At 34.4% G+C, this 19408-nt stretch overlaps 2 protein-coding genes and 1 pseudogene across 2 annotated transcripts; 1 reads left to right on the forward strand and 2 right to left on the reverse strand.

The window, feature by feature from the left end:
* Window positions 1-326: 326 nt before the first annotated feature.
* LOC129298093 (histone H3.3-like) lies at window positions 327-1168 on the reverse strand (annotated as a pseudogene).
* A 4043-nt stretch (window positions 1169-5211) lies between these two features.
* Window positions 5212-11861, forward strand: LOC129298091 (uncharacterized). Its single transcript, XM_054936510.1, has 16 exons — window positions 5212-5758; window positions 5882-5943; window positions 6045-6112; window positions 6909-7030; window positions 7496-7601; window positions 7772-7823; window positions 8307-8424; window positions 8501-8531; window positions 8623-8646; window positions 8791-8915; window positions 9907-9988; window positions 10106-10228; window positions 10325-10378; window positions 10627-10696; window positions 11084-11117; window positions 11355-11861. The coding sequence occupies exons 1-16, from the start codon at window positions 5563-5565 to the stop codon at window positions 11645-11647; spliced, it is 1560 nt and encodes a 519-aa protein (XP_054792485.1). The 5' UTR covers window positions 5212-5562; the 3' UTR covers window positions 11648-11861.
* A 3571-nt stretch (window positions 11862-15432) lies between these two features.
* Window positions 15433-18018, reverse strand: LOC129298090 (cytochrome P450 71A1-like). The gene is made up of 2 exons (XM_054936509.1): window positions 17052-18018; window positions 15433-16310 (listed from the first exon to the last, which is right to left on the reverse strand). Exons 1-2 carry the CDS (start codon window positions 17940-17942, stop codon window positions 15699-15701), a joined length of 1503 nt encoding a protein of 500 aa, XP_054792484.1. The 5' UTR covers window positions 17943-18018; the 3' UTR covers window positions 15433-15698.
* Window positions 18019-19408: the final 1390 nt, after the last annotated feature.

The raw sequence follows: 19408 nt of genomic DNA on the forward strand, positions 1-19408 counted from the left end.
GTGATGGTCACTGGAGCCTTCTAGTGTTTCGGCCATTTGGTACTGTGGACTGGGCAAGAAAGATTGTGGCCAATTTTAACGATAGTACAACAATTGCAAATATAAGGAATGCATTAACCAGAGAGAATTCATTATGAACCAAGAAATATTAAGAACAGAGTCCTAATATTTTATAGATTGCTTAATACATGCTTAAGCACAATCAAAAGATTCCATGAAGAGATATTGAAAAATGCTATTATATTTTACACACAAAACAAAAACAAAAGAAATGTTTCTACAATAACAAAGAGATGTATGCAATAATGGAAATTTAGAGTGTGAAACTATGCACGTTCGCCACAGATACGCCTGGCAAGTTAGATATCTTTAGGCATTATAGTAACCCTCTTAGCATGAATAACACATAGGTTGGTGTCCTCAAACAAACACACTAGATAAGCCTCAGCAGCCTCTTAGAGAGCAAAGACTGCATGGCTCTAAAATCTCAAATCCACCTGCAACTAAACAACACAAACTATGAGGAACAAATATAATGAGGATATAAGATCTTCACCTTTCACTCAAATTTTATCATCAACATATCATGACTATTATATTTGTCATACCTTATAGTCTTGAGCAATTTCACAAACGAGATGCTAGAAGGGTAACTTGCAGATCAACAGATCATTGCTCTTTTAGTATTTTTAAATCTCTCTAAAAATTTAAAAAATTAAAAAAATGGTTAACGATGGTGCATCCATAATTTGTAGACATGATGAGACAATTGAGTACCAGAGGGTGAAGGTTCCAAGGCAAAAGCGATGATGCCTCTTAAGACCACCAGTGGTGGGAGCAATTTTTTTTAGCCTATATATTTTAATAGGATGAAAGTATAGAAAAGGGAATTCTATATTGAAATTTTCAATCTTTATCATAAAATTACATGATTTAAAAAATAAATGTCAACCAAGAAACTTGACACTTACATTATAACGGTAGCAAGTGAAAGATGTTCAAGCTTGGTTTAAGAAAGCAATTGGAAAAGGAAGAAAAACTTTTCGACAAGCCATGCAACAAGAGGAAGGAATTAAAGAAACATTTAAAAGTATACATTGGTGGCAAGCTACTTCCTAAGAGCCTTCCCATCAGTTGACTTGCCAGTAATTTGCTTGGCACGAGCCATTGGATAGAACTTAGAAAGAAGAACACAGAAGCAACTCGAGACTAGGGCTTACAAGAATGGTGAGTGGGGGGAGAAAGTGAAGAATTATCATATTAAAGAAGGAAAGTGTAAAAAGGAAAAAGTGGATAAAGGGAGCGAGGTTAGTTATCTTATAGCAGGTAAATGGGGGGCAGTTATCTTGGAGGCATGTGTGAAGTTAGTTATTTTGGAAGTTAAGAAGGAAAATGTGGACTTAGGGACATAACCATTTGACGACATATTCTGAAAGAAAGGAACATAGGCCCTAGCGCTTTTATCTCATTGGCTATTTGGCCGTGTGCGGATTGCCAGTGATGTGCTTAATGTAATGTATACAAAATGTATGATACAACTAGGGTGAAAATAGGCTAAGTTGAACTAGACTTTAACTAAGTAAGCCTGAGCTTATATGGTAAATTAAAGGTTTGAACCTAGTCTGAAACCTATATAAAGCTTTTTTTACAACTCAGATCTGAACCTCCCGAAAGCCTGGCCTAGCTTAAAAACTCATTTAGAAGCCTATTTAAAGGCAAACCCTTCAAATAAGCTCACATTTTAGTTTTAAAACGTATCAAATATACTTTAAAGCCATTAGCATGCAATGTATAATTTGATTTATCAATTACAGTGCGTAATAATTAAAGGACCGACCAACTATAATATAATACAACAATAAAGCGATAACATTAAAATATATATACAAGTATAATTTGGTTGAAAACATAACTAGAAATAAAAAAGAATAAATTGATTAAAAACTATTCGCACATAATGTGCGTGTGATGTATTACACTATATATATAAGTCGGCCTGTTAGACTCATAAGCTGAGCCTTAAAAAAATAGATCCAATTAAAAGCTCAATTTTGGCTAAAGTATATTTAATAAATAGATTAGTTTGGCCCTAAAGTAGGTCAATGTATAGGGTCTTAATAGAGGCATAACCCTAGATACAACATAAGCTCGTCATTATGCTTGTTTTGTGGGTTGAGGTTCATGACCATGTTGTTCAACTCAAGTACGAGAGAAAAAGCCCAAAGTGCTTGACATATCCCAATCCTAAATGACAATGAAATGAAATCCAAATGTTTAGAACCCTTTCTCTCGATACTCCATCTTTTGACTCTTGTCCTAATTTCCCAAGTTGGTTCGGCTTGGGCTTGAATTTCATTAGATTATATTTAAAATAAATTGATTATGTCAAATACTGAATTAGGGATAAATTCTATCAAAATCATTAACTAAACCAGTAATTATTCATAAACCTGCTCCGTTGATTTTTGTGTTTGGAGCTTTAGGGGGTTTAGCTTAAATTGATAGAAAAAGAAATTTTTACTAATCATAGTCTTATTGCTAGGTCAAACCGAAAGGAAGGGGGACAAGAACTTGATTTTTTTTTACTCCATAATTTAAATATGTGAGATTAAGTATATAAGTTTTTTTTCTACATAAAAAGAGTTACTTGATACCTTTCAAGTAAAATTGCCTTAAGAATGAAAATAAATCTCAACAAGAGAGTTAGCTTCTATAATTATATTTAGTTTAAGATACGAAAAAGTTGTGAATAAAGTAAAAGAATTTAAATATTAACACGCCAAGCAATCTCACAAGAAAAGTGTAAAACCAATTAAAATGAAGATATAAGCTTGGATTATTAAACTTATTTCTTTATTAGGATTAATTTTTATGAACTTACAATAACATGTCCGTCAATATGTATATGTATGAAATGCAACAAGATTAGCAACTCATTCGAGTTATTTGAATGTAAGTCTTTCAACTTATGGGGACTGGACTCTCATGTAGGGAAAATTTCACTCAAATATGTAATCCAATCATCTCTCAAGCTTATCTAATAATGGTTAGTAATTTAAGAATTGTCAGAATTCTTGTTTCAGTCTTATGTATAATATATATCTTCTTCTCCAGCAATCCAATCCTTTAGACCCCTCTTCTAAATTAGCAAGAAAAATATCCATATGTAATGAAGTGCACGTCAGATCACAAACTTTCAACACCCACTACATCAGTCAGGGATAATTGTGAAATTGTTTTTCTCATCATCCACAACTCCCTACAAAATATCATACATGTACAAAATACCTTACCCTAAGTATTCCGAATGCTACCTTGGCATCATTCATGTGCAAGATACTTTATATATACATGATTAAATTAAAATAAACTACAATTATTAACAACAAAAAAACCTTGTCTGATCAATAGATAACTTGAAAGATTTAGCGGCAGGTAAGATTTTAAAAATATTGAATGGAAGGATGAATTGCATGTCAGATTAGAATTTTTCAATAGCTATTAGATCAACCATGATAATTGTAAAATTATAATTCTCATTATCCACAAGACTACTAACAATGGCACGATGAAATCCAGAACTATCCAAAATATAAAATCAATCATTAATAAGGCAAAAACAAAAGATGAAAATAAAAATGAAATGTTGTAGAATATAGCCTAAGATCGTCCAAGCATTGTAGTATCAACAAATGAATGCAAGACTCTGCATTTCAGCCAAAAGAAAGATCTTCATCACTAGCTATAATGAATGCTAAGAAACAAAGAGAACCAGTATTAACATTCTGAGAAAACATTGACACGTTTTTCCCTTGTAAAAAATCAAGTTCAAAGAAAAGAGCATGGAAAACGTAGTAAAAAAACTGAGAGATACAGCCAAACCATAGTATTATCTAACCCCAATCAAAAGAGACAAAATAAATGATAGATAATTTCAATTCTAGGCATCAAATCTTCCTATTCAATGAAAAATTCATCGCACTTAAATAAAAGTTTGAGCTATCCACAGATTGAAAAATTCGTCATTTGGCCCAATAATCTCCCGACAGAAAACGCTCGAAACACAGTAAAAACAGATGATTGCACGCATCATGAGAACATAGAAGACAAGGAGGACTACAAATAAAGATGAGATTGAGGCAGCTCACAAAGGAGATTGATGGACGAAGCAACATGTGCCGTCTAGGATTTAAGGAAGAGATGTCACGCATTATACAGCACTTGTCGATGGGATTTTGGGATCAAGCCGCCAATGGCAATATAATCTAAGGCCACAAGGGCATCTTTCCCGACTCAATTTATATATATGGGCCATTAATATTAACTAGTATTTTTGGCTTGAAGATTCAACTAGCAACAACCTTTTCTAAAACAAGAAACTTCCGTCATTTTTTTAAAATTTATCTGAGATTTTTTTTTATTTCCATCACTATACTTTCAATCTTTTTTTGCATTTATATTTATATTTATATTAATATCATGTACTAAAAAAAAAGGATCTTCGGTGATTATAAATTATGCATGACATTCAAATAAAAGACGGCTTTATTGCCCTGCCAATGAACACAGAATGGGATGCAAAAGTTGTAATTCCATCCCCTCCAAATCTTTTTCATTGAGAAGATGAGACTATAGTCTTCAAAGAAGGGAACGTAAAATAATCGCAGCAACGTTTTTCGCACTAATTGCCTATACTCTTTTTATTGTGTGAAAGATGTGCTCATAGTTTTTTTTTTTTTTTTGACCAAAACAGATGTACTCATAGTTTAGCCTGCTATTTTTATCGTAACGTTAGCTTTCAAGGCTTTAATCACTAGCCTGGTATTATGTAATTTTCTGAGGTAAAATATTATGCCGTCCTTTTTTTTTGCACGGAAAAAATTATCAAATTTTTTTTTTTGCCAATGCATATATTATCGATTTAAATCTTGAAATATTGTATATTTAAATTTTAATATAAATTTCCCCTTTAAAGAAGCTTTTGCCAATAAATAACGAAAGGTTGGCGCGCTATTATTAGCTCCAAAATAAGCTGATAACAGGGGAAGAAAATCTGTTGACAACGACACAACATGCTTGCAATGGGGAAAATGTAAATTTGTTGGTTAAAGAAAGAGGAACAAAAAACTAAAATTTAAGTGAACTTAACTTCGCCCGCTGGCTCCTGCCCGCTCTCCTTTTCTCCCGTCTCTCTCTGTCTATCCTTTTTATAATTTTTATCTTTTTTTTTTCTCCACAATTTGTTTCTATTTACATTAAATAATCAAAAAGTTCGCACCCTCGAAAACCCAAACTCAAATTTCTGCTCTTTAACCCCTTTTGTACTTCCAAAATTCAATTAGGGTTTCCATCTCCCATTTCCTTCGCTCAGTGCTGGACCCTTGTTCTTCCTCCCCCCTTCCCTGATCTTTACCTATTTCCCATTTCCCGCCATTTCCCGCTAAGTTACAGCAGTTCGCTACTTCGATTTTGAATAGCAGCCGTTCGATCTGTCATTTCGATATTTATCTGTTTTTTTAATTTTTTTTTTGACCGTTGCTCGTCTTGCCGGAGTTGGGGGAAATGTCTGCAGTCGAAGCGGAGAAGCATGTCGAAGAAGAGAAGGAGGTGGTGAGAAGAGGAGAGCTCTTGTTCTGCGGGGGTACTTGTTGGGATATTATTGGTCGTCGTAAAGGTCCAGCTGACGGCAACTTGGTCTCTCCAACTCGACTTCGGCCCCTCGTTGGGGTCGATATTCGATTCGTTGCATCTGGGTGCGGTGAGTTTCAGTTTTTATTAGACAGAGGACATGCGGATATTTTCACTATTTTGTCTCTACAAGATTATGTCAGTTCGTTTCTAATACTATGCTCATTTTCCATCTGTCATATTGTCAATGTAGCGTCTTGTCATTGTGTGGCATTAGATGTTGAAGGGCGCTGCTATACATGGGGACGCAATGAGGCATGAAAATATATCATAGATATATGACACGAAGTTAATCATTTATCTACTTTTTTCCATCGCATGTGCTGTCTTACTAACTCGTGAATTTTGGTGCACAGAAGGGGCAACTGGGTCATGGAGATACCATTCAGCGTGATAGGCCAACTGTGGTATCTGAACTTTCGAAGTGAGTTGAAGATTATGTTGCCGCAGTTGTTTGCACGTGGTCCTCATTTCTTATCTGTTGTCTCTAACTACAAATATGCCCCCCCTCTTGTTGAATGTTTCCTCATGTTGTGTTTTCATATTTTCAGTGTATATGATAGTGAAGATAGTGCGCGTCTTGCTCATTTTTTCATTTATCTTTTCCGTAAGGAGGTCAAATGGCTCCTAGGACTGTTGATGGTTGAACTTCTTTGATGGATATACCGTGTGGTTAGTGAAGAGTTGTCTAAGTATTTAATATATAAATGGAGCTAAAAAAGCATTGGGAGAATAACATTTGACTACCTCTAAGGAAATTTTTGACAGTTTTCTATCTATTTTAAAAGGATAATCATTAATATAGTATAACATGTTTATGAATCCCAGTAGGTCCCTTGTAAATTGATGTGTTCATGGTACAAAAGTATCAATAATTTTCTTTCAAGGTACCCAGATGCAAATTGGGTAAACTTTAAAAAAACACAAAGTAACAAGAAAACAAATGGAGGGTGAAATTTTTTGCTAGTGAAATTATTTAATAGATCATGTGTGGATATGGGTGTGTATTTTTCTACGGGGTGCGAGTGATCATGTTGAGACTGAAAGTGATGTGATTTCTGATGTCGTCACTGAACAAAGGTTTTGTCATATTATAAATTTTTCTCAGCTAATCTATATCAGATACCAAGATTGGTGTTTGTCTTATCCATTGTCAGTTTTATTTGTAAGACTGTCATTAATTTTTCTAGCACTAATCTTTTATGGTGTTTGGGTGGAAGATATAAAATAGTCAAAGCCGGAGCAGGGAGGAACCACACAGTGGTGGTTACAGAGGATGGACATTCCCTTGCCTTTGGTTGGAATAAGCATGGACAGCTAGGTTCAGGCTCTGTGAAAAATGGTTTGTTCATCTGTGAAGATTGTGTCAATTAATTCTATGTTTGCTTGAATGATTAATGTAATTCATGCCTTTCTTAGTTTATATTATGCTTGTTACAAGGCATGTAGAATAGTATAATCACGATCTTCCTTTATCATCGCATGCATCTTCCTGCTTATTTCAACTTGGTTTTTTTTTTTTTGGGTAGTTTGAACTTGTAACTTTCTTTTCTTTCGTTTTCATTTTTTGTCATGGTCATTGGATTATTGGTTTGGTATTATCTTGTTTAATTCGCTCTCATTTTGATTAAGCTGCATAAAGTTAGACGCCGTTGGCTGCAGAACATTAAATCACTTCTCACGTTGGTTGCCTATTTTCCTTCTATTAAAGTAAAAAAAGATAGTAGTGCACTGCTCAGACTTGTATTTTGTTTATGAATATTAAGGGTCACACATCGGAATCACACTTTTTTTTTTTGTTATGCAGAAATTGAATTATCTCCTGTTCGCTGTCTTGTGTCAGAAGTCAATTTTGCTACTTGTGGCGGTGACTTCACTGTGTGGCTATCTTCTGTTGAAGGAGCTTCTATACTGTATGGTTTGTGGATGAAAGTATTTTTTTAATTCATCTTCTACTTGCTTAGTGAGATAAGGCTGCTTGTTGTTGTTGTTATCTGCCAACTTACATTATTACTTTTCTCTAGCTTGACACTCACTAGTTTATCACCATCAATTCTTTGATTTCTCCCCTTCTCTTGTCCAGTACTGCAGGGCTACCACAGTATGGGCAGCTAGGACATGGAACGGACAATGAGGTATGCTTAAAGAAGACACTAAATCATTTCTGTTAACCCAATATTTGTGAATGCCCTGTCTTGAAATCTTCTCTGAATTTATTTATTCTATCCCATCTTACGTGTATTTAGTACTGTATTTGATTGGTTACATTATGATCATCTTCATGCAAAGATGCCTTTTGTCTGGGGTCATTGTTTACTATTGAGATGGCCATGGTTGTTAGGATTGGACATTATCTATGTGGTGATTGTGTTGATTTATAATATTTTCATATTCTCGTTTCTTTGCTTATTGTGTGATGGGCCTATGTTTATCATAGTTTGTAGTTTTGGGTATTGGCATCTCTTCTTTGGTGACATCACGTCAACTCTTAACTTGCTTTGCTTGCAATTTTTTTGTTTCCTTTGTTCCTTATGCATATGCTGACATACACTTGCATTCATGCTGCTTGATACAACAAAGAATAGAAAAGCTTAGCGTTATGTTGCTTGTGCTTGCAGTATAATTCCAAAGACAGTTCTGTGAGGTTGGTTTATGAAGCCCAACCACGTCCACGGGCAATTGCTAAGCTATCTGGTGAAACAGTTGTCAAAGTGGCATGTGGGACAAATCACACAGGTTGCTACTTTGTGCTCTTTCCACTTCATTTACGCCATTAATTACAATGTCTTATTAATATTTGTTTTTTGGGTAGTGGCGGTGGATAAGAATGGCTTCGTTTACACGTGAGTAATCCTCTAGTTTTTCATATAATTTCCTACTCCTGGTTCTATGTGGGATTTGTTTTAATTGTTGAATTCTTGTTATTTTTTGTAGGTGGGGTTTTGGTGGTTATGGAAGGTCAGTGCTTGGTTCTTTAGTAGGCTGTCAATATTTCATGGATTCTCAAAGACTGGAGTATCCAAGAAATTTTAGTTAAATTTGGTTTCATATTTTGTACATGTCTACTGTTTATTTGCTCGCTATAAGTTCAAAATTCTGTAGGCTAGGGCATAGGGAGCAGAAGGATGAGTGGGTCCCACGTCGTGTGGATGCTTTTCGAGATAGAAATGTTCTGCCTCCTGATGCAGTGATTTCGGCTGGTTCTGTTAACTCTGCATGCACTGCAGGTAGGCTTTGTATCAAATTTCCTGGTTCCCCTGTGTTAATATGAAAATCTTTCATTTTGCCATCCTTTTTGGGAAAGCATCTGTTATAAACTGATATTGATGACATTTTATTGTTGATAACTTATTTAAGTGTTATGCAGCTGGCTTACTTTTACTGTGACGAATTGTTTGCTGAGTGCCAAGTGCATTTGTGTATTTCATGTGTGAAATTGGAATTTCAAAGTGCCACTCCCTCCCTCCTTTGTCATATTTGTGTCTGTACTAGTAGATTGAGAGTAATGTAGTCCCATAACATGTGAATTTTGCTAATAAATTTAACCTTGGGTCTTATCCTAGTAGTTTAAACTTCTAGGTTGAATGGGTTATCGTATTGAGCATTCATGCCCAAGTGGTTAGCTTTTTGTGGGGAAATCAGCAAGTTTCACGTCTCATCCAAATTTTGATTGGCTTAAACATTTTACTAGCCTTAATAAGCCAACTAGGGATTACTTATAGTAATTTTACCTGATTGCCATGCATTTTCATGGTATGATTTTTTTTTGGTCATTTTTGAATCAGTTTTAAGACTTGTTATTGAGTAGTGCTATTCCATAGTTCATACAAGTCTATCATATTGATGATGCTCATTTTTATTACTTCACAGCAATTTAGAGCTTCGTTATAACTTTCTCAAGCTGCAATATCAATGTTGTCTGTTGGCAGTCAGCTCCACTTGTCCTATGCAAAATATTGTTTTAAATTGAGTTGGTGCAGAATCATAAAATTTGTTGACTTTAGAGGGTAAGGCTGACCTTTTCCATATTCAGGCGTGTTAGCATGCTGTTGTTGGAGCGTATTTTTGATCTGTTATTTGTGGGTACATTATAGGATCAATCTGTTACTTCTCCACCTGTGAATTGAACAGTGCATATTTAATGTTATTACTTGGGAGTTGTTTTCTGCAAAATAGTTTCTGGCTTTAGTGCCACAACTGAGTTTATTCACTTTCCAGGTGGAGGGCAATTATATATGTGGGGCAAAATAAAGAATACAGGAGATGATTGGATGTATCCTAAGCCTCTGATGGACTTAAGGTTGGGCCATGTACCATGATATTTACAAATTTCTTTCCTTTTATTAATCTTCCGTCTTGTATATTTTTCTGCATTTGGTCAAAAAATCAGGTAACTTTTTTGGTCTTTGTTTGGTAGTGGCTGGAACTTACGATGCATGGATTCAGGCAATATGCACCACTTTGTTGGGGCTGATTCTTCATGTATAAGTTGGGGCCATGCTCAACATGGAGAACTGGGATATGGACCTAATGCGCAGAAGTATGTGTTTGATTTCCTCAATGAGTTGTTAGTGTTTTGTTTCTTTTTTCTTTTTTTTTCTTTTTTATTTTCTCAATTGGCTTTTCCTATGTTCAGGTCTTCAGCAGTACCCAAAAAGGTGGATATTCTTGAGGGCATGCATGTTATGGGGTAGGTGTCATGTGTCTTTTAATTCTTCCTTCGTTTTTATCTGCCTTACTTTAGTCTTATGGTTGTCCATATACGTCTCACTTTGAGAGTAACAGCTAAACTTCAATCTTCACTCTTATTCTTTGTCTCTGGAAGCCAAAATGTTGAGGATGTCTGTAGGAAATTACTTGTTAGATGCCTTTTGGGTAGTTTTGTATGGTAGGAGCTTTAAGATATGATTATGGTGTATAAATTTTTATTTGAAACAGTGTTGCTTGTGGTATGGGTCACTCCATGGTCATTGTCGATGGAACAAATGTTGGTGAACGACTTGACCAGGTAAATCTTAGCCTAATTGCATATTTCAAAAAAATCTCGGCCAAGTATTGGGACCATGAGTTACACGAGTTTAAACAAGTAGGATATTTCCTAGTTGCAACTTGGATATTATTGTTTTTCTTCTTCCTCGCTCTCCATCTTCTTTCTCTTGTTGTCAAGTGCTTTACATTGGTTGTCCTGTTCGTACGTAACTAATTTTATTTTGGTAGCTGTTCCTGAACTTGTATTTTATTTGCAATTAGTGTGTGGGCCCTGTGTATTGCACGGAGTTTGAGGAGTAAATCACATTGTTCCAGGCATATGGATAGGGGAACGTATTAGAGTTTTTATGTTACACGCACACACACACATACTATGTACTGTGGCTAACGTCCTGTTTCTTTGCAGCTTGATATAGACGATGGGAAAGCTTCTGGTGAAGGTATGCCATAATCAAAACTCATTTATTAGGAAAAGTGAATCATCGGGAAATGATTTTTTTTTTTTTTTTGGGTGGATGGGGGACAGTTTCAACTTGATACACGGTATTCCGTAGTGTGGTGTTCCTTACGCCTGAGAATTTCTTAATCTATCTTGAGTTGGATGTTTAGAAGGGTTTAAGTGTGACAGCTATTTGAAGCTTACACTGTTTACTTATTTGAATGTGCTCTTGCTATAGTAAATGAGGAACCTGTAAAGAAAACTCCAGTGCCTAAGCAGAGTACAAAAAAGGGTGCAAAAAGTGGTGACAACTCCAAGAAGAAGAAAACAAAAGAGTCATCTGAATCAGAGGAGGAAGAGGATGAGGAAGCAAGTGATGGTGAGGAGCAAGTAAATGGCATGGCCAAGGGGAAAAGGAAACGCGGTGGAAATAATTCTGGCAAAGCGAAAGGTAAAGCTAAAGGTTCTGGCCCTGGGCGAAATCGGTCTTCGGTGAAAACGGGCAAGAGAGGAAGACCCCGTAAGTCTTGACTTTAGGTTTTGTGGTCAAATTTAAAAGTTTTGCTCTCCAAGAGAATTGTTTATGTTATTTGTTGGCTGGGGAATTTGCCTACCTGTTATATTTATTGAAATTTTTATTCGGCCGAGTTTTTATTGTAAATTTTTTAGGAAACTAGTAGTTGGATTTGGATATCCCAGAGGCTGGGTTTTACTTTTTAAGTGAAGGAAAATGTCTTTTTGTTTACCTCATTATCCGCCACTCTTTTTGTTGTTTCTGAGTGACTGTTGATTCTAACTAGCGACGGTAGTGAGTTGACAAGGAAAAGCAAAACACTTTGACCAGCAAGCTCCAAGTTTTGAGACAAGTGATACGCAAGAAAACCCTTTCGTGCTAGGTCATGTTGAGATTCTTATTTAGTTTTAATTTCTCGATAACAGGCCTCTTAATTATTCTCATCAAAATTGCATTATCAATAAAGTTTTTCATTTTTGTTTGTTATGCTAGGGCCTGTTTTTTGATTGGACATGGTAGTATCTAATATGAAGATGCGTTAACATGAGTAACTCGACATATCAAGTGTCAAGGGGAGATCTTCAACGAGTTTCGGTTTGTGTATTTTTCATCTTTGCCACCCTTTGTATTTTGCGAAGTCGTTTTTCATGAAACACGTACGATGTTACTAGATATGGTAAATATGCAAACGTATTAAAATTCCCTGAGGAACACCCCTTCAACCAAACGGTGGATGGAACTGGGCTTCTTGTCGTTGTTGAGTGCCCCACATGCGAAATCTATCCCGTTATTACCTGAGAAACTTTAATTGGTTTGCAATGTCAAAAGGCGGCAACGTCTGAAGTGTTTCTGTTCTTCTTTTTCCAGTAAAGACATTTGAAGTGTTTCTTAATCTTCGGCCTACAAATACTATGAGTTAAGGTATGTTTCTTTCTTGCAAACGTCCAAATTCACCGAACATAAAATTACGTATCAAGTCATTCCTTGTGAAATACATCAATAGAGATATGATACCTGGCAACTACTTTAATTTTTTTAAACAATATACTTTCAACGACTACCGTTTGGAATGATCAAGTCTTAGTTTCACCAAGTGTTGTATTTAAGAAAAAAGCTACTACATAGAAAATTCATTGCTTTAAAATCAATGTAAGTCAACTTGGGGAATGAAGTCCTACATAAATATAATTCAAACCAACAAGTCACTCAACATTAGGATGCGAGTCATAAAGGAAATTTGAAATTCAGCAGTATAATTGTAGAGGTTTTGCTGATTAGTTTTCAGTTTAAAATGATTCAATATAATGACCAATACACCATCATCGTCAGTAGTAGCAGGCAGCAGGCAGAGCAAGTGTAGAATGAAAATAAATTCAATACACGTTACATTGTCAAGTTATTGTGACAGTTGAAGCCTTCAAATTACGATAGCATTTTTTCGTTTTTTGCAAACCCTCAAATTCACTTGTCAGTATAACGATTGCTCTGCAAACGCCAAGAACCATTTGGTTCGCACCAACTCTCTTCCCATCATGACAAGGAAGATGACGGTTCAAGCTCAAGAGAAGGCATAGAGGTGGGTGTGCGACTTTAATTCGTACAAGAAAGGAACGTAAATGGGGGTAGGTGGATCGTTTAGTATTTTATATTGGTAATTGTCCCCATAAAAAAAAAAAATGCCCCGCAAACGAGAAACAGTAAAATGGTGTAATCAATATCAACATTCAACGTATCAATCAATATCAGTATAAAATATCAATAAAAAGGAAGCACTGTTTATGAGACGAATATCACCATTCGTTTTTTTACGATTACAAAATACATCATCACGAGTCACGGCAATCCCATATCTAACTATTCTAATTCTAAAGGATATTCATGACTGGAAAATTAAACGCGAGAGAGAGAGAGAGAGAGACAACTTGCACATTCATCATAGCTGTTCGTCTTCTACTCTTCTTCCTTTATTTGTCTTCGTTAGTATCAGTTTGACTTTTACTAATACCATCTGGCAATCTGGCATAATTATATTTTAGATAGTTATACTAAACTCATTGTCTAAAAAAATTGTCTCACCATTTTTTTTCAATTTAGCTTCGTCAACGAACTTCGTCTTGCTCCCATTACAAATGAAAAAAAAAAGAAAAATGTAATAGTTAGTCCCAGTATTTTGATTATGTTTTAATTTTAATCCATATAATGTTATTTCATTATTTTCAGTGCCTTCAGTTTAATCTATTTGTAATATTAGTCCTTATAAAGTTATAATTGTAAAAATATACATGGCAACCATGAATTAACAGGAACAAAGTTAATTTTCTTAAAAATTTAACAAGTTAAGATTCATCTTCTAACAATAATATATATTTGTTTTTATAAGACAATATCGACTTTTATTGTGATAAATTATCTTGAGAGGGCTTTAAATATCATTTTCTTTTGAAAATAAAAACTAAGGAGGCAAAAAAAGTTTCCTTGTTTATTTGGATTAAATAGAATGTAGGAGACGAAAATAATATTAAGTACACATTAACAGGGACATCAACAGGGTTAAGTATATATTGGCAAAATTAACTCCATCAATGCCCGCTAATGATCCTTATGTACATTTTTAAAATTATATAGATTAACGTATTGTACTAAAAAAATTTAGAAATAATAAAATAAAATTATAAAGACTAAAAAAAATACAAGAACCTATGTTGTATTTTAAAAAAAGGAAAAGAAAATAAAAGAACTCCCTCTTGCGTGATTAATTATTTGCCGAACGCGCCACGTAGTTACTTTTTGTGCGAACTAGCGTCATTGATGTTTGTCTTATTATACTTTCTCTTTTTACATGTTATCATTATTTACTCACCGCACAAATGCGCAGAGGTTTCAAAATTCGATTAGAGCAAGGATGATTGAGCACGCTTTCAATGCATATTTCATTATCATACTATACCTAGAACTGGTAAAAAAAGTTGGCCCGATTATGTAGGGCCGGAACTTGAAGGGTTCAGGCTTAGCCCTTTTAAGCTTGAGTTCCCTTTAGGACCTTAATATTTGAAGCTCGGCCCTTGACATAGCGGGTTCAGGGCGGTCCTGCGGGTTTTAAGCCCTTTTAATTATTTTTATTTTTTTTAAATTTTTTAATCAAATAAAAAATTACTTCATTTTAATATAATACTCAATCAAGAAAGGTACAAAAAAAAACTAACTAAATAACATTTAAATGAACTAAAAATACAAATAAAATAATAGCAATGTAATAAGCAATGGATCGGTTAAGCCGACAAACACCCAATCAAAATTAGAAGAGTAAATGTTGAACTGAATGAATCATTATCATGGATCTAGATGAATTAGGGGATTTAAGGTTGTATTTTTTTTAGAAAATAGTAGCCAAGGATTTCTATATGAAATTCATATCAATTAAGAATCAATTGTTGTCAAAACCTGAAGGAAAAACAAGCTACAATGAACTATTATTAATTTAAAATGAGTTATTATTAAAATCTAAATGAATACTTATTGATAAAGGCTAACTCGAATTCACAAGTATCTACTCGAATTTTGATAACATGTAATCTTTGATTGATATAATTTTTGATCAGTGATTCTTCATTGCTATTTTTCCTTCTTTTTTTTTTGCCTTCCATCCTCAGTAAATATGGGCTAATATGTGATGTGGAGTAAGATTTAGTTTAATTTTTTTTAAATCTAAAAAGAATAAAAATTATGAGAATTAATTAAAAAAATGCATATGCGGGTTTAAACGGGCTGGCCCTCGGCCCTACAGGGCCGGCCCTTTTAAGCCTTATATTAAACGGGCTTAAATGGGCCAGCTCGTTTAAGCCCGATTTATTATTTTATAGTTCTATTTACAAGCTTGACCCTACTCTTATACGGGCTTAAACGGGCTAGCTCGACGGACTTGGCCTGTTTTTCTGGCTCTAATTATATCAGAAGCACGCACCCAATACAGCGCATGAACCCTAAATTTAAAAAGAAAAACATAATAACAGCACTAAACTATGCCCATTGCTCTGTAGTTGGTGGGATTATTGTATGATGAGAAAGATCCTAAATTAGTTTCACGGGCATGAGGCAAAGAGCATTCTTTTTGTGCATGGTGATTCCAGGAAGAACATCAGTGTCTATGTCGTCCATTTTCATCCCTCTGGGAAGTTCCCAATCGAAAGAGTTGAGTAAATTGGCAAGTGCTAATTCCACTGTGACTACACCCATCTGAATTCCTGGGCAGATTCTCCTTCCTCCTCCGAATGGAATCCACCCAAAGTCTTGTCCCTTGCTGAAATCTGCAGAACTCGATTCAAATCTCTCTGGATTGAACTCTTCTGGCTTGTCCCATGCCTCTGGGTCCCTCCCTATAGCCCACACGTTGAAATATATCACACTCTTATCTTCTATGTCATATCCTCCAATCTCGCATCTCTCTGTTGCTTCTCTCGGAACCATTAATGGTGCCGGGGGGTACAGTCTCAGGGTCTCCTTCACCACCGCCTCCAGATAATTAAGCTTTTGAAGGTCATCTTCGTCGATGAAGCTTTTCCCAGGGTTTAAGCTTCTGATTTCTTCTTTGACTTTCTTCATCACTCTTGGATTTTTTATCAGAGCCGTCATCGCCCAAACAAGCGCTGCCGCACCCGTGTCAGTTCCTGCTATGAATATATCCTGCACCGCCCATTATATTTTATTATTTTACGACGCTGTCATGCTTTGTTGTTTAGTCCCAAAATAAGTTCCATTGAACTGGCATTCCTCGTACTCTTGTTAGGCACTCTCCACAATTTCAAGAATTAATAACACATTAAATATCTCTTACCATCAAAAAAAATTTTAGTCTTATCTCTATCCATCAGAGAGAAACATAATATTGAAGAAGCTTTATAGAAACATTCAATTAAAATTAAATTCTTATTTTAATAATTTTTAATAATAAAAATTGAAAATATTGATTAATAATTCTCTGTATGATTTATATTAAAAAAACAATTTTTTTTCTGGAAAACATTCTACAATAAAAACAAAGGGAGGATTTTATTGCAAGCCTTGATCTAATGGGCGCTAGTTCATATTTTACTGCCTATATGATAGCTATTCTAATTTCTACGTAAAACTTTTACTTACAATTTTAAGGCTAGAAAAGGTAAAAAATAAGAATAATATAATTTTTAGTCTTTAATTTTTTTCTCAATTATATATTTAGTCTATAACTCATCTTTATTGAGTTAAGGAATTATGAAAGTTGAAGTGTATCGAATAAAAAATTATAAAAACTGAGTTTAGTTATTACATGAGTTAAAAAAAGAAGGCATTAAATTGTTACGAGTTAAAATTAAGAAATTAAATTTATAATTGAGGAAAATTTCAGGGGTAAAAATTGTATTTTCTCAAAAAGATAAGAGCAATAACCATGAGTAAGGCTTTGATGCGAGTCGAGGAGAGATCGAATGAAAAAGAGGTCTCCTTCATCAATCCAAGGCAGACATCGATGAAGTCTTCTTCTTGATCGGATTTACGGGCTTTTGAATGGATGTGATCATCGATTATCTTCTGGTAGAAATCATCCAATTCCTTGAAGCTTTTGTCGAGCCGCCGCATCATTCCCCTGAACCTATCAACCCAATATCCGATCAACGGAAAATGGTCTGTGAAGTAAAACGCGGCGATCATGGCCTGTTCTTCATTCAACATCCCATGAAACCGACTCCTTTTGCTTCCTTCATCTTCATATCTCTTCCCAAAAGCAGCTCTGCAAATCATGCTGCTTGTGAGACGCATCACCGCCTCGCTCAAGTTGGTAGCTTGATTAAGAGAAGCCGACTCTGATATCTTGTTCATCATTCGGAGCACTTCGTCTTCTCGGATGGCGCGAAAAGACTGGACGCGTTTGGTGTTGAATAAATGAACTACACAGAGCTTTCTGAGTTCTCTCCAGTAATCACCGTAAGGTGAAAAAACCAGGTCCGAACAGTTGTAAGAATATTTCCTTTGACCGAATAAGGATGGCCGGCTGGCGATTTGGCGGTCGTGGGTTTTGAAGAAGAGCTCCGCAGTTTTTGCAGAAGAAACAACTAAGGTTGGTATGGAACCGAGACGCAACTGCATGAGAGGGCCGTAGTGGTCGGAAAGACGCCATAGATGGAGGTGCAGGTCAGAGCTTGGAAGCTGGTGAAGATTACCGATGAGAGGAAGACCTGGAGGACCGGGAGGGGTGTTACTTGAGGCCGTGGTTCTGTGTTGATGAAGAAGATAGAAGAAGATCAAAGGGACGACGCAGAGAAGAACAATTAGAAATAGCATGATCGGCGGGCGGTGGATTTTAGAGCTTCTGTTTTGTTTCTGGCTCTGATGCAGCCAAATCGTTTCAATCACTTGGCGTTATATGCTAGCGGGGGGAGAGTCTTGGTTTTGAATTCTTCGTTGTAGGGTGGACTTGGAGAGAATTAAGGAATAAAAAATACATAAACTATTTTTTGCAAATAATTAATAACTAATCAGCATTTATTTCAACAAAACAAAAAAAAAAAACTTAACCAGCATTTAAAGTTAGCATGAAAAAACCACTCTCTTCTCTGATTTTAATTACTTTATCAAAATTAAAGAATGACAGTTAATTCCTGAAATATGATTTAAAATATTTTTCAAACTTTATTCCTATTAAAAAGATAAAATACACAATATGCCATAAAATTAAATCTATAATAGAATGAAAATTGAAAATGGTAATTAACGACTATTCACATGTTTTATATTAAAAATTAAAAAATCTGTTTAGAAAGATCAAAGGGAGTATGTAGTTTTTTTTTCCCCCTCAGCAAGAATAGGAAGTAAGCTAAAGATTATCCTTCTCGAAACACCAAAAAAAAAAAAAAAAGATAATCTTTTTCAACGAAATACTAAATACACAATAATTGAGATCTCAACTTCTAAACCACTTGTTCAAGGTAAAAAAAAAAAAAACACCACTCTATGATCCATGAAGGTAAACTATCATATTTGGATGAAATGGAGAGAATTCATAAAAGAGGAATCATGGGGCCCATATCGTGGAGCATGGCATGTGTGCATGTTAGATTTGCATTTAAAATCAATTAATTATATAAAAGTCAAAAGTCATGTTTTGACAAAAATTACCCCAACACTTATCTTATATATTAAAATTAATTATAAATTTAAAATTATATTTTTAAAATTATTTAAATACCCATTATATATGCTAAAATTAGTTATAAATTTAAAATCATGATTTTTTTAAAAATATCCAAACATATCTTATTATGTCAAAATTAGTTGTGAACAAAAAAATAATTTGTAAGATAATTTATATAATTTTTGAATAAATTTTTAGAAATGTACAATTGAAAAATTGAATTAAAAAGCATGCAGTACTATCTTAAAGATAATCATGATTTTGAGTTTATAATTAATTTTAGTATGGGTGTATTTGGATATTTTAAAAAAAATTATAATTTTAAATTCATAATTAATTTTGACATGTATAATGATTGTTTGGATATTTTTTTAAAAACATAATTTTGGATACATAATTATTTTAACATGTAGCATGAATATTATTTAGATATATTTTTACGAAATCTAATTTTACTTTATTTTCAATTCTACTTTTCAATTCTTATTAAAATCAATTTTATTAATTAATTTTATCTATCACGTAATATAATCAATAATAATATAAATCAATCATATTAATTAATTTTTTTATATTTACTTATATCCAAGAATTCAAACACACCTTAATAGTTGCG

This window comes from Prosopis cineraria, unplaced genomic scaffold (assembly GCF_029017545.1).
Source record: "Prosopis cineraria cultivar Desert tree isolate PC_DT_omini unplaced genomic scaffold, ASM2901754v1 PC708, whole genome shotgun sequence".
Taxonomy (NCBI): domain Eukaryota; kingdom Viridiplantae; phylum Streptophyta; class Magnoliopsida; order Fabales; family Fabaceae; genus Prosopis; species Prosopis cineraria.

Bases quoted from the DNA above. Each gene is read 5' to 3' on its own strand.
- LOC129298091 (XM_054936510.1), top strand. From the start codon at position 5,563: ATGTCTGCAGTCGAAGCGGAGAAGCATGTCGAAGAAGAGAAGGAGGTG. The intron at 7,031-7,495 runs GTTTGTTCATCT...TTTGTTATGCAG, and splicing joins TTCAGGCTCTGTGAAAAATG to AAATTGAATTATCTCCTGTT. The intron at 9,989-10,105 runs GTTGGGCCATGT...TTTGTTTGGTAG, and splicing joins AAGCCTCTGATGGACTTAAG to TGGCTGGAACTTACGATGCA.
- LOC129298090 (XM_054936509.1), bottom strand. From the start codon at position 17,942: ATGCTATTTCTAATTGTTCTTCTCTGCGTCGTCCCTTTGATCTTCTTC. The intron at 16,311-17,051 runs GTTATTGCTCTT...TGGGCGGTGCAG, and splicing joins GCATCAAAGCCTTACTCATG to GATATATTCATAGCAGGAAC.